At 43.8% G+C, this 27,355-nt stretch overlaps 2 protein-coding genes across 3 annotated transcripts in view; one reads left to right on the forward strand and one right to left on the reverse strand.

Moving 5' to 3' along the window:
- Positions 1 to 844: 844 nt before the first annotated feature.
- EIF4EBP2 (eukaryotic translation initiation factor 4E binding protein 2) lies at positions 845 to 26,630 on the reverse strand (the record flags this gene model as incomplete). The annotated part of the gene is made up of 3 exons (XM_084634354.1): positions 845 to 9,732; positions 11,273 to 11,449; positions 26,492 to 26,630. The coding sequence occupies 3 exons, from the start codon at positions 26,628 to 26,630 to the stop codon at positions 9,701 to 9,703; spliced, it is 348 nt and encodes a 115-aa protein (XP_084490480.1). The 3' UTR covers positions 845 to 9,700.
- LRRC20 (leucine rich repeat containing 20) overlaps positions 25,924 to 27,355 on the forward strand; it is a 113,944-nt gene continuing 112,512 nt past the window's right edge. Inside the window, exon 1 of one of the 2 annotated variants that reach the window (XM_084634351.1) lies at positions 25,924 to 26,424. In XM_084634351.1, coding sequence (XP_084490477.1) covers positions 26,221 to 26,424 — 204 coding nt within the window. In that variant the 5' untranslated portion in view covers positions 25,924 to 26,220. Of the gene's footprint in view, positions 26,425 to 26,579; positions 26,664 to 27,355 lie in introns of those variants that run through there. The other variant, XM_084634353.1, reaches the window with a different exon arrangement.

The following is a 27,355-nucleotide window of genomic DNA, read 5'->3' on the forward strand; positions in this document are numbered from 1 at the left end:
CCACTGTCCTGCTGGTAATAGCACTGTACTTACTATAGAATGTAGTGGCGTAGATCACTGCTACATTGACAACAGTGCAAATAAAAAAAGCATTAGTGGGCAGAGATGCCAGAAAGCTGCTACTCTCCCTTCCAACCATTTACTGTGATATTAAGGGGAGGGAACTAGAACATATCCAGTAGACTTGGGGGTACAATACCAAACCCAAGGAACAAATGAGTCTTTTCATCCAGAGGATGCATTAAGTGTGAACTATGAATACAAGGAAAGCCTCACTAAACTGCAACATAACTATACAAGTGCGCTTTTTAGGACTAGTGCTGCAAGTCAGGAAATAAGATCCATCCAATGCTATAACTCTAACCTTCTGCAGGCTAAAGCCCAGAGTTATTTTGAGCACTTGGCTCTGCACCATTTGCTGTGGGGTGCAAGTGACATGAATGATTGATTTATCATCAACTGCTTTTGTGGTACGCAACGAGAAGTCAGTGAGCCAGGGATGAAAAGCCATAGCAAGTTAAAATGCTTCTTGTGTTGTGAGCATCTAAGTTAAGTGTTGCCCAAAAGCAGCAGCAGCATCCTACTGATTAGGGAGTCCCATCCAATAATCTTCAGCTAGAAACATGAGATCCATAAGGAAGGGTGGAAAATGGATAGGAGAATCTGGCCCCCAAATGCCCCTCACCTTTCATCTGGACTTTTAAAGTTTTAACCACAAAATACTGGAAGAATCTTTAAAGAGAGCCATATGTAACTGCAAGCAAGGGGTCAATTTTTTAAAGACCCTGACTTCCTGTCACTGACCAGAAACTCATCATAAAGAAAATAAAACCCAACAACATAGTTTAATATAATCAAGATCTTTATTGATCTCATAACAGCAACCATTGGTGAGAGCTTTTTTTTCCAAACACCTGTTTGTTTCAAGAACAGTAAAAACTGAATTGTACAGAAGTTGCCCAATGACTTTTCAAGCAGTCTCTGCTTTTCAGCCAAAATCACATTTAAAATTGAAAGGGGATGGGGTAGGAAAGGGAGAAAAGAAGAAAGTGTCAATGGGACTTTTTAAAATTTATAAAGACTTTAAGAACAGTGAGTTTATAAATATGTCAGACACCCATGAATTGTCATAAGATTGGTACTGTCCTCTATGCTCTCAAGACACCTTCACAACTCAGCTAAGCTGTTTCACAATGATGCAAACAGTTTTCCTATCTGAGGTGAAGAAAGGCACTGGGTCACCATCTTGCAGTGATGCAGATATGGACATGGGAAGCAGGATGTTTTATTCCCAGTCAGTAGGGACCAAGGTGCTCACTGCCCTTTTTTCACTCCTGGTGTGATTAACAAAATGGTTAAAGTTCACTCCTGCTGTATGTTCCTCTTGGCTCCTGTTTTAGGTCAGTTAAATCCTTGGATTTTGGTTTTTAGAGCAGTTTTGTAGGAAGAATCACTCTGCTAGAACTGAGGCTTCACACATCCACTGTTTGCCCTTTGTACTTAGCAAAGTTAGTCTTCCTTGTGCTGCTTCATCTTTCAAAGAATCCAACAACACTTCCTGCGATTTTAAGTAAAATATATTTATTTTTATATATTTGTGTGTGGATTATGAACATCTACCTACCCACACATTTATATTTGCACACATTCTGCTCCTGCCCCCCAGTGGAGATTTCTCACTTAATGAATAGCCAACCAATTTTGCCAGATAAGTTATCAGAGCATACTTCTCAACCTGCCAAACGTTCTATGTGGGATTAAGTCACAATGACGGAGGCATAGGACAAGCATCTTAAAATAATGCTGTGTAATAAGTATTTCTTTCTATAATCTCAATTTTATTATTCAGAATTTCTTAGATTAATGTACAAGAACAAAAGAAAACACATTCCATGCTCACGTGGAATGAGGGGTGAATTTAGTTTGAAGGGGCGATTTGAGAGGTGTGCTGTTGAGCTTTACAAGAGTCCCCACATATACTACATCACTCCCTCCCTACCAAAAGGCATTACAAAAACCTCCGGCATGAGTTCAGAGGAAGGGGCTGTTTTCCCTAGATGGACAACTAGGGGAAAGAATAGATAGAAGGGGGTCACTGAAAACTAGATGCTGCAACAATCTGAGTGAAACATTCATATAAAAATCAGTTATCAAAAAAGAGGCAAGCCCTGCATCTTTGATGCCAAATGAGTGCCACTACAAAACTACATTTGAGTTTAGATCATGGGGAAAATACTGATTTGTCATAAAGTGGTATTTTTCAAATGTAGCCAGGGGCAGTATTATTAACAAAGAACAGGCACTAGGAATTGTGGAAGAGCAATATTAGCTCTAAAAGGGAAGGTGCAATGGGAGGAGAATGGTGGTGAACCCAGACAAGACACCCCCCCACACTCCCAGGCTGATTTACATCAACAAGACCATCAAGTTTTGGGGGTGGGGAAGGGAAAGTTACCAGTTAAAATTTACAAGGTAAATAGTTCGGAAATACAAGTGAAAAATGAAATTAAACACATACAGAATGACAGTGTCCCTGCAAAGATGCAGTACTCCTTTCTTTAGCTAAGAACAGTGGTTAACTCTTTCCCAACCAGATGTTTGGATTTTGTTGTTTGTCTCAGTGACTGGATTCTAGATGTCAACAAAAAGCCCATGTGTTCTGGGGTCATGTAGAGGTTTCCTAGATATGAATATAGAGACTGGGAAAAATTAAACAAGACAAAGACAATTATGAGGAATGTGTTTTCCTTAAGGACAGAGTCAATTCCACGTGCAAGATGATAGCAGCCTAGGGAGGATCACAGTGCCCTCTGATGGCAAAACTGGTGACCTTAAAGTATTATACCACAAGGAACCCACATGCAAGAATTACATTTGTCTTTTCAACAGCATGGAAAGAAGCCCAGTGGTGCTGACTCTAAATGATGGAACCTGAATGCAAATGGTCAAGGTACCAAAAATTTGGGATTTTTTCAGCTGATAGACTGCTAGGGAGGGGAGAAAGAAAGATGAGCTGCGCTCCATGCCACCTGGCACATTTTCTGTTCATGGTAGAAATGAGGATATGTTTAACAGCAAATAGACATGAGAGAGACACAGAAGGCTGAGTGCAGGAAAGTGCTGAGCAAGCTTCCCACACATCTGTTAATACACCTGATTTATAAGAAGAATAAGTGTGTGACCAGTAGCACTTCTGGCTGCTTCCCAGCACATACTGCCAGTCATACAAAGTGCAGAAGCCCAAAACAGCCACCAGGCATGGGGTTGATACCAACAACTCATTTCATTTGAAAACTAAACCACATTTGACTCCTAATATCTAGAGATGAAAGGAGAATGCTCATTGCAAAATAGAAACCCACTGGGCAGGGTGTAACTGGAAGCTATTTTATCCTTCCCTCCTCTCCCCAAGGTCAGTTTCAGAGAACTGGCACACAGGTCCAGAGGAGAATTACTGTATACACAGACTGAACAATTAGATGATTAAGCAGAGTTAATTCAAAATGGAAGCATGCATTAGGACTGTCACAAAGGTGCTCAATTGCCAATACCAAAGCTTAAAAAGGAAACTACCACTTTTTTAAAGCTTTGTACACCCTGGACACTTGTGACAAAGGCTTATTGGTAATTGTCCCATAGCTCTTGGCACTGTAAATCAGCTAACAAGTATTTTCAGAAGTGGACCTTTACTCAGACACAGAGAGGAATGCTGTTTTCAGTGTAGTCAATTCAGCACATGAACCAGCATCAAAAATAGCTACATGATACTATTTGCAAGAAGATTTAACAGATTGTTTTGGATTTAATGTCACACCTTAACCTCCCTCTAGGAAACAAAACTCCCTGGAGAAACCCTTCCCCATCCCATGCTGTAGATGGACCCTCTTCTGCAATCCGTTCTCTTAACAGACTCCAGCACCTGTGCAGAGCCCCACTGACTTCAGTGGGGTTTCACACCAGCACAGCGATCGGTGCTGTGCAGGATTAGAGCCTGGGCTTTCACTAAAAGCATAAAACTCAAAATCAGGAAAAACTGACAATGGTTACACAGAAAATCAAGGTGAGATGACTGTCATTGTCAGATGTGAAGGTTCACTGCAGGTTTCTTTCTATATAGCATAAGTCACTATTATTCTACATCAATCAATAGGAGTCATCTTACATAAGTTGTGATCCTTCTTTCAAAGCTCTGCACGCCTTCCTCAGAGTAAAGATGAAATGAATTTAAACCTAATCAAGTCTAAACAGGCAACACTGCATCTTTGAGTTCCCTGTGTTATTGTTCAGTTTAATTCATTTTAAAAAGAAAACACAGTATTTAAACCCCCTTCAAAATAAAAATCAGCATGGAGAAGGACCAAAGCAAAGCTAATGGGAAAATTGGTCATGCCAGCCAGGACAGTGGGTCATTTGAGAGGCAAGAGGGTTTTTTTGTTTGGTTTTGAAAGGTGTGATTTTTCTCAAGGCAAGGAGTGTTTAGGGGCAGGGCTGGCTCTGGGCCTGGTGCTGCTGAGGAACAATGCCCCAATGGAAAAGGCTAAGGCTAATGAAACCAAGGCAGGCAGACATCTTAAAGCATTTTCTATCACCATCCACGTGTGCCCATAGCAGTCCTGGAGGGAAGGATGCAGTAACAGTACATCCATCTCCATCTTGGTTTTAAAAAAAAATGTGTCAAAATTTGATACTCATGGAAGGGAGACAAAGAGCCCTAGCTAGAGCCAGGCACAGAGTGAGACTGTTAGTTTGCCTTCAGGCAGCTCTGCCGCTATCCCCCCTCAGTAGTTTCATCCTCTCTCTCTCCTGAGCAGCAGCCGCCCATCATCCCAGACTGGTCTGATCTATGCTGGGCAAGTTTTCCCAAAAAGCTTAACTGGTTTTAAAACTAGTTCAGCTAACCGATTTTGAAGCCAGTTGGAGCCGTAAGGTAGACCAGGCCCCAGACAGTTTGAACTGTTTGTTCACTGAACTGGTTTAAAAAAAAAGAAAAAAGTGTTCTGCAGGTTGTGAAATGAATTCAGTAAAAATGGTTCAGGGCACCTGGAGTCTAATCTACATGACAGCTCCAGCCAAACTGACAAGTGGTTGGAATTCCCTTAGCATAAACCAAGCTACTGGGTTGCAGTTTTATGAAGTGGAGTAGTAGGAATTAGGATGAACCTGCTAGATTCATTTTTACTTATGGTCAGAGACAGAATCCGAACCCAGGTCCCTGAAGGTGAATAGGTTCCTGCAGTAACCCAGTGCATCATCCAGGCCCTATGTTTTAATGGTTAAAAATAAGGATTAAAGCTGATCATATTAGGTAAGAGGGAGCTGTTTCCCCAATCTCTGAGCTAGTCCCAAAGCACAAATTAGAGCAGTCTAAGGGCTACTCTAACTTGTTTTAGCTATCAAGGGGCCAATACAGGAGCCAAGGGTTACCTTAACTTCACCCCCTGTGCTGAATGCAAAGGGGGGGAGGGGGCGAGTGTAGGAACTGCTATGATGGCTCTGCACTACCCAAGGACCTCACTATGCATGGAGAATCCTGAAGCAGCCTAAAACTGGTTAAAAAGGGCACTGATGGAGTGATACAAAGCTGCCCCAATGCACGGAAAGATCTGACCTGTAATTTCTGGGACACAAAAATGTAAGTGCAAAATTTAGGTTTAATAAAATAAAGAATTTACAAAACTGAACATTTTCATCATCACCTTTCCTTCAGTTTTAACAAACAGAGCATTTAGATTGGATTTACATGTTACCCTGCGTTGTGGTTGTGGTGCTTAAGAACCATAAAATAACTGAATATTTTCATTGTCCACTTTCACTGGAGAAAGTAAATACGGAAGTGTTATTTAATCCTTCTCATAACACAAGAACTAGGGGTCACCAAATGAAATTAATAGGCAGCAGGTTTAAAACAAACAGAAGTATTTCTTCATACAATGGACAGTCAGCCTGTGGAACTTCTTGCCAGAGGATATTTTGAAGGCCAAGACTATAACGGGGTTCAAAAAAGAACTAGATAAGTTCATGGAGGATAGGTCTATAAATGGCTATTAGCCAGGATGGGCAGCAATGGTGGCCCTAGCTTTTGTTTGCCAGAAACTGGGAATGAGCAACAGGGGATGGATCACTTGATGATTATCTGTTCTGTTCATTCCCTCTGGGGCACCTGGCACTGGCCACTGTCAGAAGATAGGATATTTGAGCTAGATGGACCTTTGGTCTGGCGTAGAATGGCCGTTCTTATGTTCCAAAGCTAAGTGTAGTGGAAATAGTAAACAAGAATTATTAATGGATAAAAATACATTAATTATATTTTGTATTGGTTTTATTAACAAACAAGACACGACATGTTTAAAATAAATTGTTTTTAACCTGATGGTGCCATTTTAAATGGCAAACAACTGAATTCAGATTTTGATTGTTCAACTAGGATGACACCAAGGTGGAAGGTACGTTAGGTTCCACCCCACACTGCTGGAGTCACAGATGCAACTGATGGCCAAAGAGAGCAATCAGCAGCAGGAGGCACAGAAATGCAGATTTTAATCAAAATCTAAATTCAGACTGAAAGTGAGAGTGTGGGAGTGTGACTGTGTGGAATTGCTTCTTACAGGGCATTAAGGTTACAGGACACTGCACTGACCAAAATAGGTGAGAACTCTATCCAAACTGACTAGCAAAGTGAGAAAGTTTGTTGAGTGCACTATTTTTATTCAGTCATCATTTTTCATGGCACCATGGCATGTCCAGGGGAGCTGGGTGGGGGGAGAAGAGATAAAGCACAAGACAGTAGAGACCCATCACTGCACAAAATGCTGGTGCTTTTAACACGATCTCCACTTTCATGACATCCTCCTGTGCTTTTTTAAAAACATACAATGCAAATAGGGGTTATAGGAAAGCATAAAAATGTATCTGACAGTCTCTCAAATACTAATGAATTTATCCTCACAACACCCTTGTGATATGGGAAAGTGCTGTTATCCCTATTTTATAGATGGGAAACTAAAGCACAAAGAGACTAAGTCATTTGCCCAAGGTCACACAGGAATACCGTGGCAGTGCCAGAAACAAACCCCAGATTTTCCTAATCCTACTCCAATGCCTCAACCACCAGACCATCTTTCCTCTCTGGATGCTTGTTTCTTGCCTTGGGTATTTAAAAAAAAAATTAAAAAATACATCTCAAGTTGACAGCAGTCAGAATGATTTCTCCGGCTGACAGCTAAGAGGATTGTTGCATAATGGAAGCTCTTGGTGCACCGTACACTTAAGGATAAATTTTCAGTTTTGCAACAGGATTTTAGCTGCACAATTCTTGTTATAAAAGAGTCAAATAGCTGAACCCCGGGTAGTGCTTTGAAAAGTTTAGAAGTTACGAACAAAACAAAACGTATCATTATGATGAGCAAAGTGACTAATAATACCTTGTCACTGCCCATTTCTTCTTCCTGTTTCTCCCAAATCAACTCTGCTTAGTTCACTGACAAACCCAAGTTTTTACTATTATCAGCACTACAGAGCAAATCTGGATTCTGTTCTGCCTCATCAACAAAACTGCCTGCTAAATTCCAGAAACTATTGTTAGTGATGATGCATGAAGCAGAATGGGAAAGGAAAAAGAAAAAAAAAAAAAAGGTCAAACTGTTTCCTACATGAGGAGGAACTCGCAGTGCACTTTATAAATATCTGAACTGAACAAATTGGATCTGGGAGACACAAAGTAAAACTGAGCTTTCTATAGCATCCTTCATACTAAACAGAGGTGGCATAATGCCAGAGAATAAATACAGAACATAGAGATGTAGTTTTAGTCACTTCTCTGGCCATCACCAAGCTTTAAGGAAACACTGCATTTCCCAGATTCAGGAATAGACTCTTTAGTGTGAGATCAAACATTACAAAGGGTTTTTGTTCCTGTGTTATTTACATGTTGAAGGGAAGAGGGAAAAATAAGAGTTTTTCAGGAAACCTTCCTTCCCCAAAGAAATATTTTACCAGGAAAGTGCCCCTTTTGCATACCAAAAGAGAAAACAGGGTCTTTTCCAATTTATAACTGAGCTGTGTAAATTTCTGACTCACATGTCAGATACACAGTCTCCCAGCTAGCGGGGCAATGGGAAACAAGTCCAGCTACAGTTTGAGCAATGCCCTCAGCAAACTAAATCAAACCCGTCAAGAACTTTCAAGTGGCAAGGGCAGACAGGAATTGGCCAGAAGCACCACATTCGTGTCAAAATCCACAGTAGTCCAGCTAATCCCTTTGGCAAGATATGGACAGAAGCAGCCCTGGACAGTGTGGAACCAAAAATGACCCACACAGGTGAATGTTCACTTTTACAAGTCAGCCAATATACACCCCAGCAGTGAACATAAAAGTTGCCAACAACTTGGAGGAAAAGTAATGGAGTCAGTGAATGACAGGAGCACAGTGAACTATGAATGGAAGGATGGTGTAAGATGAGAAGCGATGACATTTGCTTTTTCCCTTCAGATGGGAGGTCTTAAAATTGAAACTATAAACATTTAATAAGTATATTCATTAAAACTGTTAGTGGGGAAAAACACTCCTCCTAATGCAAGAGAGATGGGGGATGTTGGAAATTAACCATTACTGCAGTACCTTCAATACAACAGTCTACAGGGTGAACCAGCAAAGAAATCAGGAGACACTAACAAGGGCAAAAGGGCAAAAATGGAGGAAGTCCTGAGGATAATATAAGATACCCATCCCCCATATCCCAGAAAAAAAAAAGTTTTGATTTCGCATTGATGAACTCACTCAAAGTACTCAGGGAATAAAGGGTTAAGTTTCCGAAAGTGAGAAGTTCTGGGTGGCATTCCTTTGGGATGGAAAGAAAGGAAGAGGAGGAATCAGCAGTATAATGAACTGAATAGCTTCCTCTAAATACACACAACATTAAGAAGTAGTATCAAAAAGAAGTTTGGCAGCAGGATAGAAACCAAGGAGGTACAGGAGCAAATGAATTAAGGTTATGCTTCTCCAGAAGAGAACATGTTACACTGCAGGGCACACAGAGTCATGGAGACAGGTCACAAGTGGGACTAGTACCCAGGTTCCCCCAGAGTTACTCAAGTGAGTGCTCTGGCCACTGAGGAAAAGCAACTCAGACTGAGCAGAGACTCTTACCTGTCTCCCACTATTCCTTGCAGTTTCTAAAATGCGAGTGATTGCAAGTATTTGAGACACCATATTACAACTGGTTACTTGCTGTGCACACATAAGCCCTTTGTGAGCTGGGATCAGGCTGAAGGGAGGGGAACAGGGAAAATGCCATCTCCACTGAGCATAAATCCACTAGTCCCTGGCCCCTTTGCTGTTTGCAATAAATATCCAATTGGTGATGGAGGTACGTTCTCACTTGTGTATGGTTTGACAGGGTGCCTCTAAAGTGCGAGATGCCAAGGTTCCACTTGGAGTGTTCCTCAGCTCTGTATAATTTGACAAGGGCATCCATTCAGTCACAGAGCAGGGAAATGGGAGTTAAAAAAAAAAGGGGGGGGGGAGCAGGGTTGGGGAGCTAGTCTTCTTATCCTTTGGCACTTGGAAGATGAGGTGGGGAGTCTGATGGAGACTGCTGCTACCGCTGCCTCTTCCACCTTTCAGTTACTGATCCTATTAGCAGAATCGAGTATGTACAGGTATCAGGAATTGCTGCTTCTCCATGGTTATGCTCTGGGGTAATCAGATGTCCATCTCAAACTGAGCATCATCCCCTGGCAACAGAAAAAGGAGAGCAGCATTAGAGGGAGATCTCAGAAAGCCCTCAAGAGGAAAGACAATCCCTACATACCTCCCAACCCTATTTCCTAATATAACTTCTGGTAAATAATATAATGGAAGATTTCATTCCCATAATTAACCTTGCACAGCAGATAGGGCAAATTAGATAATCCATTATGGAAGAACATGCTCTTCTTGGGAAATGCTGCAATCACTTGCAGTGTGCATTAAGGACAGAGTGGACAGCCCTGTCTCAGTAATCTTTAGTTTAAGTTGGCAGCCTTTAAAAAAAAAAATCACCAAAATGTCACAAATTTTTGTCAATTTATTTTATGTTCTTTATTTGTAAAAGGCCCTATGAAGCTCAGTAACAGCCTTGACTTCAATACAAATGTCCTAGTTATTGCTAAATATTAATTAATGCATGTACAGTCCTATGAACACGTAAAGAGCTGTATTACTGCAAAAGATACTTTGTCCCCTTGAAGTTACAAGCATTGACTCTTGCTACCCACATCTGATTTTAAAAAAAGATAGTCTGAAAGCCACCCAGTGGTCCATTGTCTATGGGTAGATATGATACAGCAGGAAACAGTTACCTGTTTAATCACACCCCTGTACACATAGGAGTTTTTGATCTTCAAATGTGCTTTCTGCATTTTTTATAAAAGCTTTTCTACCATGGCAAGAATGGCCTGCACATTGGCACTCTCATCTACCCAAATGCTCCCTGCTTCAAAAATCAATCAATCCTGACCCAACAAACAAAAACACCCCCCCCCCAAACAAATTTTTCCCAAAAGAGGGAGGAATACCAAAAACTTTATGAAGTCCACTAGGGACTTCACTATGGCTAGCAATTTTCTATGGAAGATGCTTAGGAGCAATGGATGGCAGTATAAAGTTCTTACAGCTATTAGGAATGTAAATATCATTTAAAAGGTTAACCAATTAAAGGGAGAAGGGCTGGGGTTGCTCTGGGCAGTGAGACAGGCGCTGGGTCGTCGGCTGGCTGGTGGGGTGGGACCGGGCGCAATGTGTGGTGCTGCACAGCCAGGATCTGGCCAGCACAGCCGTGGTCCAGCCGGCGGTGTGTGGATTAACAGTTAAGGTCCATTAACTGGTAAGCCTAATGCCTACTGGTTAACCCGTTAACATTTTACATCCCTAACAGATATACAAAACCCCTCTAAACGTATTATTTCATATGACGGATTCAGGGTGCAAAGCTTCATGGGGGGGAAGGGGAAGAGGAAAATGAAGCCATATGTATGTTAAATATTTCTGAAACCAGACGAGTCTTTTTTACTTTCCCTGAGACTTAAGCAACAATTACTGAACTACTATGGGGGGAAAAAAAATCACTCTGAAAAAGGAAACCTACTGTACATACTAAATTTCAGGCTGCAGGTATTTATATATAACGAGCCCATCACTGATATCTGAGCACAAGATCTGCTAAAGTCAAAAATAAGGGAGCTATAAAGAAGTTAACCAGAGTATCAACCACTACCATCACCCAGTCTCTCTTACCCATTGCAGTCTTCCTGTCATGATTGTTCAGATTGTTTATTTCCACTTTGGAATCCTCAACCATGGTACCAGGACTGGTAACTCCTGGAATATTTGGGAGATGGCATGGTGGGGTCTGAGCCATGGGGGAATTGCGGCGATCCAACAGAAACTTACGGTCGTAGATGATTCGGGTACCTAGCACACAGTCAGACAAAAGGAGAAAAATCAGCATGTAAGAATATATACAGAACGTGAGTTGATAATGACGTGTCAACGTGAGCAGGCTTTAGGTGGGCAAACTTTTTGGCCTGAGGGCCACATCTGGCTATGGAAATTGTATGGTGGGCCACGAATGCTCACAAAATGGGGGTTGGGGTGTGGGAGGGGCTGAGGGCTCTGGCTGGGGGTGCAGGCTCTGGGGTGGGGCCAGAAATGACGAGTTCAGGGTGCAAGAGGGTGCTCCGAGCTGGGACTGAGGGGGATCAGGGGTGCAGAGTCTGGGTGGTGCTTACGTCAAGCAGCTCCTGGAAGGAGCGGCATGTCCCCCCCTCCGGCTCCTTTGTAGAGGCATCGCCAGGCAGCTCTGTGCGCCGCCCTGTCTGCAGACACCACCCCTGCAACTCCCATTGGCCGCGGTTCCTGGCCAATGGGAGCTGCGGGGGCAGCGCGCGCAGAGCCTCCTGGCTGCCCGCATGTGTAAAAGCTGGAAGGAGACATGCCGCTGCCTCTGGGAGCCACGCAGAGTGGGGCAAGCCCAACTTCACTCCCTGGCTGGAGCGGGCCAAGCCCCGGACCCTGCTCCCCAGCGGGAGCTCGAGGGCCGGATTAAAACATCTGGAGGGCTGGATGCAGCCCCTGAGCTGTAGTTTGCCCACCCCTAGTTTAGACGAAGGAACCACTTGGAGTCCCATTCTCTAGGCTGGTAAAATGAAAAGAAATGAAAAGCAGCATTTGGGCTTGGGAGAGGATATGTCAACTCCAATCACTTCCTGTTGCTCTATTTACACAATGGCACTGCCTTTTAACTCTGTTCAAAAGCCAGTTTTCCCCCACTCCTGCAATCCTAAAGAGGCACCGATTAAATGCATGTCACCAGACCATATAGGAAAGAAAGCCCCAACACCCTACATTCAGGTGCTCTCAAGTCAGAACTATGTCCAGCACTGGAGAATCCACCCTTGAGCCAACTCATGGTGCCCTCAAAATGAAAGGATACAAAAAAAAAGTCTTAACTTGAAACCAGTCCTATTTAATAACAACTCTCTCTCCCCCCACTCCACATTTCAGTCTTGTTCTGTTACCTAAGGAAGTAATAAAGGCAAGGAACTGCTGGGCAACTTCATTTCAAACTGTTCAGTGTTCTCTCAAACTGTACAACAAATATCAACATTCCATATTTCCCCACCTTATAAACACCAAATAAACGTAAGTAGACTCGCTTCAGTTTAACATTATAGACGCAACGAAGTCCAAACCAGACTTATTGACCATCCTTAACTTTTACAACTTTTTTGTTGTTATTAATGCAGTGTTTGTGAAAGGAAACTGACAGCTCTGGACACTGAAGTCTTCTATTTATCCATAGTCTCAGATGACATGGACAGGATAATGCAAGTATCCTCTCCAAAGTGCTCCCAGTGTAACCTGGTGGGACTTCTAGGGGATTAGGGGAAAGGACAGTTGTATCAAGCTGTACAATGAGATACTAGTTGTCACCCTTGCTGGCCTCTGTATCGATGAGCGTTAATCATGGTGACAGTTTTGTGATGTGGACTGCTTCCCACTGGTACGATTACCTGTACTGAGCCCATTTAGAAAGGATCGAGTGAGTGAAAGGGGATGGGGAGTAGCATTCTATGTCAAAAATGGCATTACCTGTTTCCAAGTCTCACTCACACGGTGCTTCAATAAGGCCAATTTCACAAAGCTGAAAATAATTATGAGCCAAATCAGCTGAGAGGAGTAATTTAATCAGAAAAATGTGAATGTAATTGGGAATCATTTAACACCACCTTACTTACTGCCCAATAAGCTACAATCCCACAACTGGAGGAAGAAGGCTGTGCTGGTTAAAAAACAACCTAGTTTAGAGAGGAAGCAAAGGTAGCTGTAAAAAATAACAAATGGAAGAAAGCAGAAGCTGATGGTAATGAATATAAATCAGAAGTTAGGAATTGTAGAAAACTGATAAGGGAAGCCAAGGGACACAAAGAGAAATCTATGGCCAACAGATTTAAGGACAATAATGAGTTGAATACATATATTAGGAACAAAAAGAATACTGACAATGTTACTGGCCCATTTCTAGATGGAAATGATAGAATTATCAATAATAATGCAGAAAAGGCAGAAGTGTTGAAGAAATATTTCTCATAATACGGTGATAACACTCATTCCATTCTACGAGTATCTCTGGATAATGTTAAGCAGAAGCTAAACAGTTTTAAGTCAGCAGGTCCAGATAACCTGTGTCCAAGAGTTTTGACAGAGCTGTCTGAGTAGCTCGCTGAACTGTTAATGTTGATTTTCAAGAAGTCTTGGAAAAATGGACAAGTTCCAGTAGACTGGAAGAAAGTTAACATAGTACCAATTTTTAATAAGGGTAAATGGAATGATCCAGGTAATTATAGACCTGTCAACATGACATTGGTCCCGGCCAAGATGTGGAACCTGATTAATAAAGAACTAAAGGAGGTAATGTAATTAATAACCCTCGGCATGGGTTTATGGAAAAGATCCTGTCAAACTAGCTTGATCTCTTTTTTTGATGAGATTATAAGTCTGGTTGATAATGGTCATAGTACTTATGTCATATACTTGGACTTTTGTAAGCATTTGACTTGTTACCACATGACATTTTGATTAAAAAACCTAGAAAGATATAAAATTAACATGGCACACATTAAATGGATTAAAAACTGGCTAACTGATAGTTCTCAAAATGTAACTGTAAATGGGGAATTGTCATTGAATGGGTCTGTTTTTAGTGGGGTCCTGCAAGCATTGGTTCTTGGCTCTATGCTACAACAGGGGTGGCCAACCTGTGGCTCTGGAGCCGCATGCGGCTCTTCAGACGTTAATATGCGGCTCCTTGTACAGGCACCGACACTGGGGCTGGAGCTACAGGCGCCAACTTTCCAATGTGCCGGGGGGTGCTCACGGCTCAACTCCTGGCTCTGCCACAGGCCCTGCCCCCACTCCACCCCTTCCCGCCCCTGAGCCTGCCATGCCCTTGCTCCCCCCCAAGCCTCCTGCACACCACAAAACAGCTGATCGGGAGGTGCTCATCGGCGGGACTGCCAGTGGGTGGGAGGAGCTGGCAGCAGGGGAGTGGAGCTGATGTGGGGCTGCTGACGTATTACTGTGGCTCTTTGGCAATGTACGTTGGTATATTCCGGCTCCTTCTCAGGCTCAGGTTGGCCACCCCTGCCATATAACATCTTTATCAATGACCTGGAAGAAAACATGAAGTCACCACTGATAAAGTTGGCAGGTGACAAAAATTGGGGGGGTGGTAAATAATGAAGAGAACAGGTCACTGACTGAGCGATCCAGTTCACTCTGTGAACTGGACACAAGCAAACAATATGCATTTTAATATGGCTAAATGAAAGTATCTACATCTGGGAAAAAAGAAGAAGGCCATACTTACAGGATACTTACAGAGTTTAACCAGAACGTCGGGGGGGGGGAGAGGTAGGAAAAAACAAGGGGAAATAGGTTACCTTACATAATGACTTAGCCACTCCCAGTCTCTATTTAAGCCTAAATTAATAGTATCCAATTTGCAAATGAAATCCAATTCAGCAGTTTCTCGCTGGAGTCTGGATTTGAAGTTTTTTTGTTGTAAGAGAGCGACCTTCATGTCTGTAATTGCGTGACCAGAGAGATAACACCATCCTGGCCACTATGGATGTAGAAGCCCTCTACACCAACATTCCACACAAAGATGGACTACAAGCCATCAAGAACACTATCCCCGATAATGTCACGGCTAACCTGGTGGCTGAACTTTGTGACTTTGTCCTTACCCATAACTATTTTACATTTGGGGACAATGTATACCTTCAGATCAGCGGCACTGCTATGGGTACCCGCATGGCCCCACAGTATGCCAACATTTTTATGGCTGATTTAGAACTAACGCTTCCTCAGCTCTTGTCCCCTAACGCCCCTACTCTACTTGCGCTATATTGATGACATCTTCATCATCTGGACCCATGGAAAAGAATTCCACCATGATTTCAACAATTTCCATCCCACCATCAACCTCAGCCTGGTCCAGTCAACACAAGAGATCCACTTCCTGGACACTACAGTGCTAATAAACGATGGTCACATAAACACCACCCTATACCGGAAACCTACTGACCGCTATTCCTACCTACATGCCTCCAGCTTTCACCCTGACCACACCACACGATCCATCGTCTACAGCCAAGCTCTGCGATACAACCGCATTTGCTCCAACCCCTCAGACAGAGACAAACACCTACAAGAGCTCTATCAAGCATTCTTACAACTACAGTACCCACCTGCGGAAGTGAAGAAACAGATTGATAGAGCCAGAAGAGTTCCCAGAAGTCACCTACTACAGGCCAGGCCTAACAAAGAAAATAACAGAACGCCACTAGCCGTCACCTTCAGCCCCCCACTAAAACCCCTCCAACGCATTATTAAGGATCTACAACCTATCCTGGAAGATGACCCAACACTCTCACAAATCCTGGGAGATAGGCCAGTCCTTGCCTAACGACAGCCCCCCAACCTGAAGCAAATACTCACCAGTAACCACATACCACACAACAGAACCACTAACCCAGGAACCTATCCTTGCAACAAAGCCCGTTGCCAACTGTGCCCACATATCTATTCAGGGGACACCATCACAGGGCCGAATAACATCAGCCACACTATCAGAGGCTCGGTCACCTGCACATCCACCAATGTGATATATGCCATCATGTGCCAGCAATGCCCCTCTGCCATGTACATTGGTCAAACTGGACAGTCTCTATGTAAAAGAATAAATGGACACAAATCAGATGTCAAGAATTATAACATTCATAAAAGAACACTTCAATCTCTCTGGTCACGCAATTACAGACATGAAGGTCGCTATCTTACAACACAAAAACTTCAAATCCAGACTCCAGCGAGAAACTGCTGAATTGGATTTCATTTGCAAATTGGACACTATTAATTTAGGCTTAAATAGAGACTGGGAGTGGCTAAGTCATTATGCAAGGTAGCCTATTTCCCCTTGTTTTTTCCTCCCCCCAGACGTTCTGGTTAAACTTGGATTTATGCTGGAAATGGTCCACCTTGATTATCGTGCACATTGTAAGGAGAGTGGTCACTTTGGATAAGCTATTACCAGCAGGAGAGTGAGTTTGTGTGTGGGGGTGGGGGGGTGAGAAGACCTGGATTTGTGCTGGAAATGGCCCACCTTGATTATCGTGCACATTGTAAGGAGAGTGGTCACTTTGGATAAGCTATTACCAGCAGGAGAGTGAGTTTGTGTGTGTGTGTTTTGTAAGGGGGGGGGGGGGCGCTGAGAAAACCTGGATTTGTGCTGGAAATGGCCCACCTTGATTATCATACACATTGTAAAGAGAGTCGTCACTTTGGATGGGCTATTACCAGCAGGAGAGTGAGTTTGTGTGTGGGGGGGGTGGAGGGTGAGAAAACCTGGATTTGTGCTGGAAATGGCCCAACTTGATTATCATACACATTGTAAGGAGAGTGATCACTTTAGATAAGCTATTACCAGCAGGAGAGGGGGGTGGGAGGAGGTATTGTTTCATGGTCTCTGTGTATATAATGTCTTCTGCAGTTTCCACAGTATGCATCCGATGAAGCAAGCTGTAGCTCACGAAAGCTTATGCTCAAATAAATTGGTTAGTCTCTAAGGTGCCACAAGTACTCCTTTTCTTTTTATGAAGGAAAAGACGACAAATTTTTAACTGTGAGAGTAACTAACCACTGGAACAATGTACCAAGGTTTGTGGTTGATTCTCCATCACTGACAATTTTTAAAATCAAGATTGGATGTTCTTTTAAAAGATCTGCTCTAGGAGTTATTTTGGGGAAGTTCTATGGCCTGTGCTACACAGTAAATCAGACCAGGTGATCAGAATGGTCCCTTCTGGCCTTAGAAACTATGCAGAAGATTAACAAAGCATAGTAAAGGTCAGAGCTGTAGGGAAAGACAGAAAACAATAGGTTTTGGAAATAGTGCATCCTTGTACATTAGGATAAATGGGGATGTGTGTCAAGGATGACAACAAGTTTGGAAGCCAGGAAAGCAGGCAGTGTGGAGTTAGGCTTGGTTTTTGTTGTACACAAAGGTAGATGAAAAGGAGAATGAGAGACTGAATAAAAATGAGCAAGAGAGGAGAGATGATTGAGGGGGTTAAGGTCAAGGGGTGAGAAGTGAAGAGTGTGAAGGCCACACCATTACAGTTCGTTGTACGTGACAGCACCTAGCAGCCCAAGTTATAGACAGGATCCCATAATGCTAGGTGCTGTACAAATACAGAACAAAAAAATAATCCTTGCCTCAAAGAGCTCAGCGCTGGATCCCAGGATTAAGAGTAGGGGTGGAGGGGATGGAACAAGAATTCATGGCAGATGTTTTCAAAAAGAAAAAATTGACACCAATTGTTAAAAACTTGGGCTGAAAAGGAGGTACAATAGGTGAGTGGGTTTGAAGAGACAGTCAAGGTGAAGCAGTCATGAGGGCTGTGGGTACAGGAGTCCATCAGGAAAGAAAAAAAGCTGTTTGGCATATTAAGTCATAGAGATGATGGCAAGGAGGATCTATCTGTAGTGAAGGAAGTTAAACTTTTCTCCAGAGGCACTCAGCAGCATGGGGACAGGAACCGAGGAAGTGGGGGAGGTCCAATGCTGGAAACTGATGAGTTGGACGGAGCGTCCAGGAAAGGGAACAAAGACCCTGGTGTGAAGAAGAGAGAGGCCTTGAAAATGGAGACCCTGGAGTTAAAGAAAAGTAGTATCTGTCAAGGAGAGGGGACAGCAGAGAAATGGAAGGAGGTAGGAATAGCCGTGATGGACTGGGATGAGAGAAGTTAAAAGGAAGAGAGGTGATGGTCACAGATATAACAGACTAAACATCTTTGATTGCTCTTCTATGAAAAATGAACATATTATAGTTCAAACACCTACTGAGCAGCTGATGGTTTAAGGAAAGACAGCAACACTGCCTGAAAGTTCAATAATTAACTGGAACCTAGGAACATAGAGGCATCAGCACTGGGGAAAGCTGTTTAAATATCCCGCACCAGGATATACTGGCATTTCCTTGGGCCCAAAGAAGAGTCCAATCCTCCTCCATGCCTCTCCAAGATTTCTCTCGCCTTTCTACCCCAAGTATCAAACATATTACTCACACACTTCAGAACTTGTTGTCTGAGCAGGCTTCCTGCTCTAGAAAGATCCTAGAACCAATAGCAGGGCCTCACTTAGATGTAAGAGTTTCAGACAGTCACAGGTAGGCATCCACAGGATACAATTTCATAGAATCATAGAATATCAGGGTTGGAAGGGACCTCTGGAGGTCATCTAGTCCAACCCCCTGCTCAAAATAGGACCCGAACTAAATCATCCCAGCCAGGGCTTTGTCAAGCCTGACCTTAAAAACCTCAAAGGAAGGAGATTCCACCACCTCTCTAGGTAATGCATTCCACTGCTTCACCACCCTCCTAGTGAAAAAGTTTCTCCTAATATCCAACCTAAACCTCCCCCACTGCAACTTGAGACCAATACTCCTTGTTCTGTCATCTGCTACCACTGAAAACAGTCTAGATCCATCCTCCTTGGAACCCCCCCTCTCAGGTAGTTGAGAGCAGCTATCAAATCCCCCTTCATTCTTCTCTTCTGCAGACTAAACAATCCCAGTTCCCACAGCCTCTCCTCATAAGTCATGTGTTCCAGTCCCCTAATCATTTTTGTTGCCCTTCGCTGGACGCTTTCCAATTTTTTCACATCCTTCTTGTAGTGTGGGGCCCAAAACTGGACACAGTACTCCAGATGAGGCCTCACCAATGTTGAATAGAAGGGAACAAAAACATCCCTTGATCTGCTGGCAATGCCCCTACTTATACAGCCCAAAATGCCATTGGCCTGCTTGGCAACAAGGGCACACTGTTGACTCTTATCCAGCTTCTTGTCCATTGTAACCCTAGATCCTTTTCTGCAGAACTGCTGCCTAACCATTCGGTCCCTAGTCTGTAGCGGTGCATGGGATTCTTCCATCCTAAGTGCAGGACTCTGCACTTGTCCTTGTTGAACCTCATCAGATTTCTTTTGGCCCAATCCTCTAATTTGTCTAGGTCCTTCTGTATCCTATCCCTACCCTCCAGCGTATCTACCTCTCCTCCCAGTTTAGTGTCATCTGCAATCTTGCTGAGGGTGCAATCCACGCCATCCTCCAGATCATTAATGAAGATATTGAACAAAACCGGCCCCAGGACTGACCCTTGGGGCACTCCACTTGATACTGGCTGCCAACTGGACATGGAGCCATTGATCACTACCCGTTGAGCCTGACGATTTAGCCAGCTTTATATCCATCTTATAGTTCATTCATCCAGCCCATACTTCTTTAACTTGCTGGTAAGAATACCGTGGGAGAACATGGCAAAAGCTTTGCTAAAGTCAAGGAATAACATGTCCACTGCTTTCCCTTCATTCACAGAGTCAGTTATCTCGTCATAGAAGGCAATTAGATTAGTCAGGCATGACTTGCCCTTGGTGAATCCATGCTGTCTGTTCCTTATCACTTTCCTCTCCTCTAAGTGCTTGAGAATTGATTCCTTGAGGACCTGCTCCATGATTTTTCCAGGGACTGAGGTGAGGCTGACTGGCCTGTAGTTCCCCGGATTCTCCTCCTTCCCTTTTTTAAAGATGGGCAGTACATTACCCTTTTTCCAGTCGTCCGGGACCTCCCCCGATCGCCATGAGTTTTCAAAGATAATGGCCAATGGCTCTGCAATCACATCCGCCAACTCCTTTAGCACTCCCAGATGCAGCGCATCTGGCCCCATGGACTTGTGCTTGTCCATCTTTTCTAAATAGTCCCAAACCACTTCTTTCTCCACAGAGGGCTGGTCGCCTCCTCCCCATGCTGTGCTGCCCAGTGCAGTAGTCTGGGAGCTGACCTTATTTAAGGAGGCAGAACACTCATTTAAGAGCAGAAACTACATTGTCAGGATTGAAGATGTAAAGTGCAAGGTTTCACTCCAAGATTAGAACTGCAGAAAGACAGAGAACACTATTTTTAATCTGAAGTGAAGCTACAGTCAGAAAAGTCATCGTCATGTCCCACTTTTAAAGTATTTATCGGTTGCTTCTATGATCAGATCTTTTCAGTTTCAAGTCAAAACAAGATTTTTCCAGCTGCCAGTGGTGCAAGATCATCCTGGTGTACAAAAAACCCAAGCTGTGGTCCCAGATCATCCCTCACCACACAGGTTCTGGAAAAGAACTAGACAGCCTGTTGGTGGACGGAAGGAAGAAAATAAGGCACTTCTCTTCTGCAGTGCCACAGCTTTATTCCAGAGCTGACAGGAATAAACTTGGTTTTGACAGTACACGGAGATGACTCAAAAGACACATGAGGAGCATGAACACAACAGAACCATTTTGTAATCCCTTTTCTGACCACTAAACAGTACAGAACAGACACAAAAGTAAACTAAGAAAAGGCATTTAAAATTATATGCACGAAGCTGTGAGTCAGAGCAACAACTTGCAGCTCTGAGTGAATCAAGTCTGTTCCTTAGAAAAATAAACGTTTAAATGGATCAAACACAACCTTCGCATTGCTAGTTTAAAGCTAATCAGAGTTGCATGTTTGAGAGTTACACTCAGAATTTTTCTAGGCAATGCGTCTCTCAGTCATTCCACACCTCACGGGAGCATCAGACATCTTACCCAGAAGCAGCTGTTTTGCAACAAGATATTTTGTATCCTGTCCAAAGCTCTTTGTGTTTGAATTGCAGAGGAACACCTGAAGTCTTATTTTATTCCTCCCCCGCGCCCCTTGCACAGCAACAAGAAGGAGCAATGGGTCCTGATCCTGATTAGGGCTTCTGGGAGATATTATTTAATATTTCATGTACTACTAATAGGGAACCAGCTGAAATATTCTTCAGAAATTTTGCTACTTAGATTCAGGGGGCATCAGGAGTCCACAAAATATTTTCCTACCTCCGTTCAAGAGGGGAAAGAAAAAGAAAAAAACCAACCACCCAGTGCCTTAGTTGTTCTCAAACTGTGGGTGTTGAGAGATTACTCCAGTGATAAGCTGAAATAAAAAGCACACTTTGCAGCAAAGGAGCCTCCTGAGAAACATGAAATAGTAATTGCCACTAACAGAACGATGAAAAAATAGTCAAGGGCACCCTCCCAGAAAGAGGGTAGTTCGCAGGGACCTCCAGTCCTGTTTTCTGAACTGGTAATTTTTAAGGGGACCCTTCACCAGGACTGCACATGTAAAGGCACCTCTGAAGGCAAGAGTTAAACACTGGATCAATTCAAAACATTCCCAGAAACTGTCTACAGAAGGAAGTTATTAAAGGCAGGACCCCCTCTTTCTTATAAGAATTTCTGTCAACGTGGGAAAACAGCCAATGTCCATGACAGGTGATAAGGTATAGTTGGTGGCTTTCAAATTAAAGCACTACCATGAACTCAAAAGGACAGGCAACTGTTTTCTGAAAACAGAATGGACTCTGTACAAATGGGACGATCTATCCTAGCTATAGCCTCCGCATCGTCATTCAGAATTCCGTGTTGCCTGTCCTTAGCTTCTACCGGCTCTTGCTGCTCCCTAAGCACTGAACTAGGATTCTGTTTTTGTACACTCCCTGTCCCCTACTGTTGTCCTCAGCCACACTCACAAATGTTAGTCTTCAATACTCTGTTCCCGAGGGCTCTGCACTAGCTCTTAATTTTCTGATAGCTGGGATAAACTCTTACCTGTGTCACTTATGAAAAGGACACCATTAATATGAAGTTAGTTTAAAAAATACAAATTTAACAGCTACCAATACTAGGAGTTTTACAATCATGTTTTTCTTTTAATATATAAAAAAAAAAATATGGGTCTTGCACAACAGCGAGGACAGAGCAACGGGGAAACAGTTAAATAGACTGGCCAGAAAGTGCTGTCAGAATGTGCAAAGTAAATAAATTAAAAATATAGATTTCCTTCAACCGCTAATCTCGGTTATAGTGATTTTAGGCATTACTTACAACAACAATCAATAAAAATTCAGATAGACATAGACGCTTTATTTTGGGAGCATCTTTCCAGAAGGCAACAATTCTCAGGAGCAGGGAACTGGATGTTGTTGGTTCTATACCTGACTCTGCCACTTATCTCTTATAAACCTGGGCAAGTCACTTAGCCTCATAAGAAAACTGAGGCCCAATCTGTAAAATACAGATAAATAATACAGTCCTATTTCCTATCTTTGTAATGTACTTTGAGATCCTTGGATGAAAGGTGTTTTAAGTGCAGAGCGATGGCACCAGTGATATTTTTGACATCACAATTTGGTACTTGAGTAGACGCTGCCAACTGTAAGACCTAGAAGAGGGATATCAGAGACAAAGCAGATCTGGATTAACTGGCAGAGTGTGGGACGAAGAAGTTTGCAGACTGTCTGCTTGTAGTGCAATGGACTCAAGCTAGTGCCATATGTCCTTCATTTCCATGAGTGATACATTTAAAAGCACCAAGATGTAGCTACCAATGATTTATTCAAAACCTTTATATTCAAATACTGCTTTAAAATAAACCCATCAAGAACACTCTGAATGGAGGGAAAGAAAATCTGAACTGTATGAAAAATAACTTAGCATCAGTACTGTCTAGCATCCATGGATTTGACCCTGTAAACTTTTAATGAAGTCCTAAATATTAACTATTATTATAAAAGAATATTCAGCACATTAACTCACACTTAACATTATTTCTTCTTTTAGGTTCCCAGTATGGATCAACAACTCATTCAGAAACACTCACTAAACTGTCACACCTACAACTGAACCAAGGGCAGCATTCCATGTGGCTTGTTGCAGAAACCATATGAGGTGGAAGGATTTTTCTAGTCCTTTTTTAATTCAAAAAGGTAGGGGAGTTCATTTTTGAGGTCTGTCTTTGTTTCCCCCTCACTCCCACTTTGATTTAATTAAAAATTTCTCTCCTCCCACCCTTTATATTCATCATTCCCTTTCACATTTCTTCTGTGCATCTCTCCTCATATTTATTTAACTATGCGTCTTCCTTGTTGTAGGATTCTGGGATCGCCCAATGAAAACATTCTAAATGTTACTTCTTCCCTGAATATGCCAGGCTGAGAAGATGGACCTTAGATCCCTCTATAATCCCATCAAGGCACAAGCAATGACAGCAAAGTGAAATTAACAATTCCAGTCAACTGCATTCTGCTGCTCCTGCTGGGAAAGTGCAGTGCTGGTAGGAGAAGGGATGTGTGCAGGGAAGACAATGCAAACTCGCTCAGCTCTCCTCTGCACCCCAAATTCTACAGCATCCAACACCCTTTGTACCTCTCTTACTCCTGTTTATAATTCTGCAGCAGGAACAGCAAACAGATTCTACTCAGTTTCATTCTGGTGCTTCTGGGTAGCAGCAGTACAGATGTGAAGCTCCCATGGGGTATTCTTGCCCCAGAGTAATTTCTAAAATGTAGGCTAATTAAGGAAAAATAGGAACAGAAAGTCCTGCAACCCTACTCTTAACACACAGAACCCCACTGTAGACTAATATAAGCCTGTGAGGTCTGATACAATTTTTGAGAAGGTTAAACGACTGGAGTATCACTTTGTAAAATTTTTAAAATCATCATTTGTGAATATTTTAAAGATTTGATACCACCAGCACGATACATTCTACAATGTCACACCAAGTAGGGATTTCACAACCCACAGTAGACTCAGAACAAGTATTTAGGTAACATGCATTTATTAATATTTTGTCCCTTTTATCCAGCTTTTTTTTATCACATTCTGCACATACTTCTAATAAATCTAGTTATTTTCTTTCATTTACAGATGACCTTCAATGGCAATCCACCTCCAGCCAACACAAAATACCATAACAAAATCAAGACCCCACTTAATACCTTAATAGACAGAAAAAGTTTTAAAATATCTAATATGGAGGAAGAAAAAGTGCAATGATGGAAGTCCATTACACAGGAGGATGCAGCAATATTACACATGGCCTGTAAAATACACACATCACTAGAACTGTATTTGCTACTTTCTGGAAGCCACAGAAAAGTCACACTAGTGTTTACATTTTTATAGCTATGTGCAAAGCGAGCAAGGGAAGAAGTCAAGAGACAGTGGAGGATAAGCCTGCTTCTCTAGCAGATATCAACATACATATATACAAACCTGCCCATGCCCAGCAGAGAAAAGTTAGGGACACAAGAAAAATAGGATAGAGCAATGATGTGGAACTCACATGTTCACATAATCTGCATAATTTGTAACAACGAAAGGGCAAACAACACCCAGTTTAAGAGGAATAGAAGCAATCTTGAGCCTAAAATGAAGTGGAAATAAGAGGTTTGGGCTTTGGGAAAACTATACTGCAAAAAAACAGCAGGTTCTCATCTCTGAATATTTTTGTTTTATAGTCCTGTTTGACCATAACGAAAATTACAATAGAGTTCCACTAATAATTTCTTTCCACATATTTTACCACTGATCTAAGCCAGGAACCAGGGCACTATTTTTAAAGCGACTTTGAAAACTATTGTGAAATGACTGTTTGGCTATTTAATAACAAAACAGCTTTGCCAACTGAAATATCTGGGAGTGCTTCCCCAAGAGGTCCCCCTCAGGGGAACAGAGTCAATATTTAGCTCAGGAACCCTGTCTGTATGCACTCTGCCATTCACACAACGTTTAGGCTAGATAACACATCATGGGATTTACTGTTAATTGATGTTTATTTGGGGTGGCGGGGAGGAATGATTTCATGAGTCAGCCTTGTCTTGGAGGAGATGACAAGGTTAAGCTTTAGTTTTTAAATACAAATAGGGTATCTGGTGCTCCTATGCCTTGACTCCTATTTAGCTCTGTTACTAATAAAATCAACAAGAGCAGCAGGCATATCAATAGGTTTATACAGGCCTTGTTGTCCAAGAACAGGCCTACACGGAGATTGCTGCACAGTCTACATCCATGTTAGTTTGCAGTGCAAAGTTAGCACTTCCTTAAACTGAGCCCTCCACTGGCTGATGCATTTCTTTAGTCAGAGCTAAAAGAATCCCAAGCCCCCTTGATAACGGCCAGAGGCTGGTTCCACACTGGGGTGCGTCCCGAGTTCTCGGTGAAGTTCATGTTTCTCTCCCTCCTGCAGCTGCTGGAGAATTTCCCCCCCCCACTTCTCCTCTCTTATTGTGCAACAGACACGGGCTTGTCCTAGACTCCTAGGCCTTGTTTACAAATATCTCACTGCTAGCCCCACACCAAAAAGGGAGAAGGAGCCTGGGGCCCAGTGCAACTAGGCTCCAGATCCAGCACAATCTCCTTCCCTCCCCTCCATCCTTCCTTCCGAATAAAAAACAAACATTACAAATACATACAGAGGGGGGAAAGGGCCCTTTTAGTGCTAGAGGCTCTCCTCCCCGCTTTGTACAGCGATCTCTGGTACACCTATTTCTCTCTGCTCCCCACCAAAGCCTCCGGTCCTGTGTAGCACTAGCCGATACCCCTTTGCTTTGAGATCCCGGGGAAGACGACAGAAAAGAGGTAACCCTATAGACGAGGTCCCCACCGCACAAGGAGTAATAAACCTGAGGGCTTCAGAGAAAGTGGGGGTCGCGCCTAGTCCGCTTATCACCATCTGCACTTTCCCGCACGGTCTCCCCCTCAATTGCACCCAGTGTAGCATTACTCGCATGTACTTCTCTGCTAATCCCCCTCCCCCATTTAATTGCATGCGCTTTCCACGCTCCCCCTCCCCCATTAAAACTGTCAGCTGTGTAACGCTAACTGCACGTACTTTGCCGCATCTCTGTTCTCTCCCTCCCGTTAATTGCATGCACATTTCCCCGCAGCCGGTTGCGCGGACCCCCGAGCGGTTGCCTGCAGCCCGGAGCCTGGTGCGTGTACGGAGGGAGGCCTGGGCCTGGGCCTGGCCAGCAGGGGTAACTGGGGGGTGCTCTTTACCTCCAGGAGTGGTAGAAAACAGGGTCCCCCCGGGCGTGGTGCAATAGTCATGAGGTAGCTGCGTGGTGTCGCTGATGGGCACCGTCCTGGTGGGGATGGCCCGGCTCTGGCTGTGCTGGTGGCCGCCGGAGGAAGACATCGCCCTGCTCCGTTGTCCCGGCTGCTGGGGGAGGTAGGTGGCGGGGTGGGCAGAGACGCTGAAGGAGGAGGTGGTGGAGGCGGCGGCGCTGGACTCGCTCCGGGGGCGGGGGCGGGGGCAGCGGCCGCCTCTTTTCTCCGGTGCCTGGGCGCTTTCTCTCCGTCCACCGCCTCCACCGCCACCTTCTCCCTCGGCCTCCGCCAGGAGCACGAAACCCGGGGCGGGGGCCGACGGCCGAGAAGGGCGGGACGGGACGTGAGGGGAGGAGCAGCCCGGGGGGTGGGGGCGGCCTGTGGCAGCTGCCGCTACGCGGGCTGGTGCGGGAACGTGGCGCTCCCGCCAGCGCTTTGTGCCCCCCGCTCCTCGGGCACAGCCGGGGGCGACTCGCCCCCTTGGACACAGGCCGCGCCAGCGGGGACTCAGCCCCGGCTCGCGAGCTGCTCGGGTCTCCTGGGCCGAGCTCGCCGGAGAGCCGCACGTAGGGCTGGCAATATGCTTGGGACACACGTGCGTGTTCACTACCCCGTGTGCACGCAAGCCTGTGGTGCAACAGTGCCTTGCAGGGCTCGCTTTTATTTTATTTATACAGATTACTAGTGGTGCCTAATAAGGCACTTTACAGACCAAAAATAAAGACGGTCACTGCGCGGGGGGGGGTTACAATCTAGATTTCTGACGGTGCGAGGAGGGGGAGTGATGGGGGGAGGACAAGGGATGCAAAAAAT

The sequence above is a fragment of the Lepidochelys olivacea genome (genome assembly GCF_965140295.1).
Source record: "Lepidochelys olivacea isolate rLepOli2 genome assembly, chromosome: 7".
NCBI lineage: Eukaryota > Metazoa > Chordata > Testudines > Cheloniidae > Lepidochelys > Lepidochelys olivacea.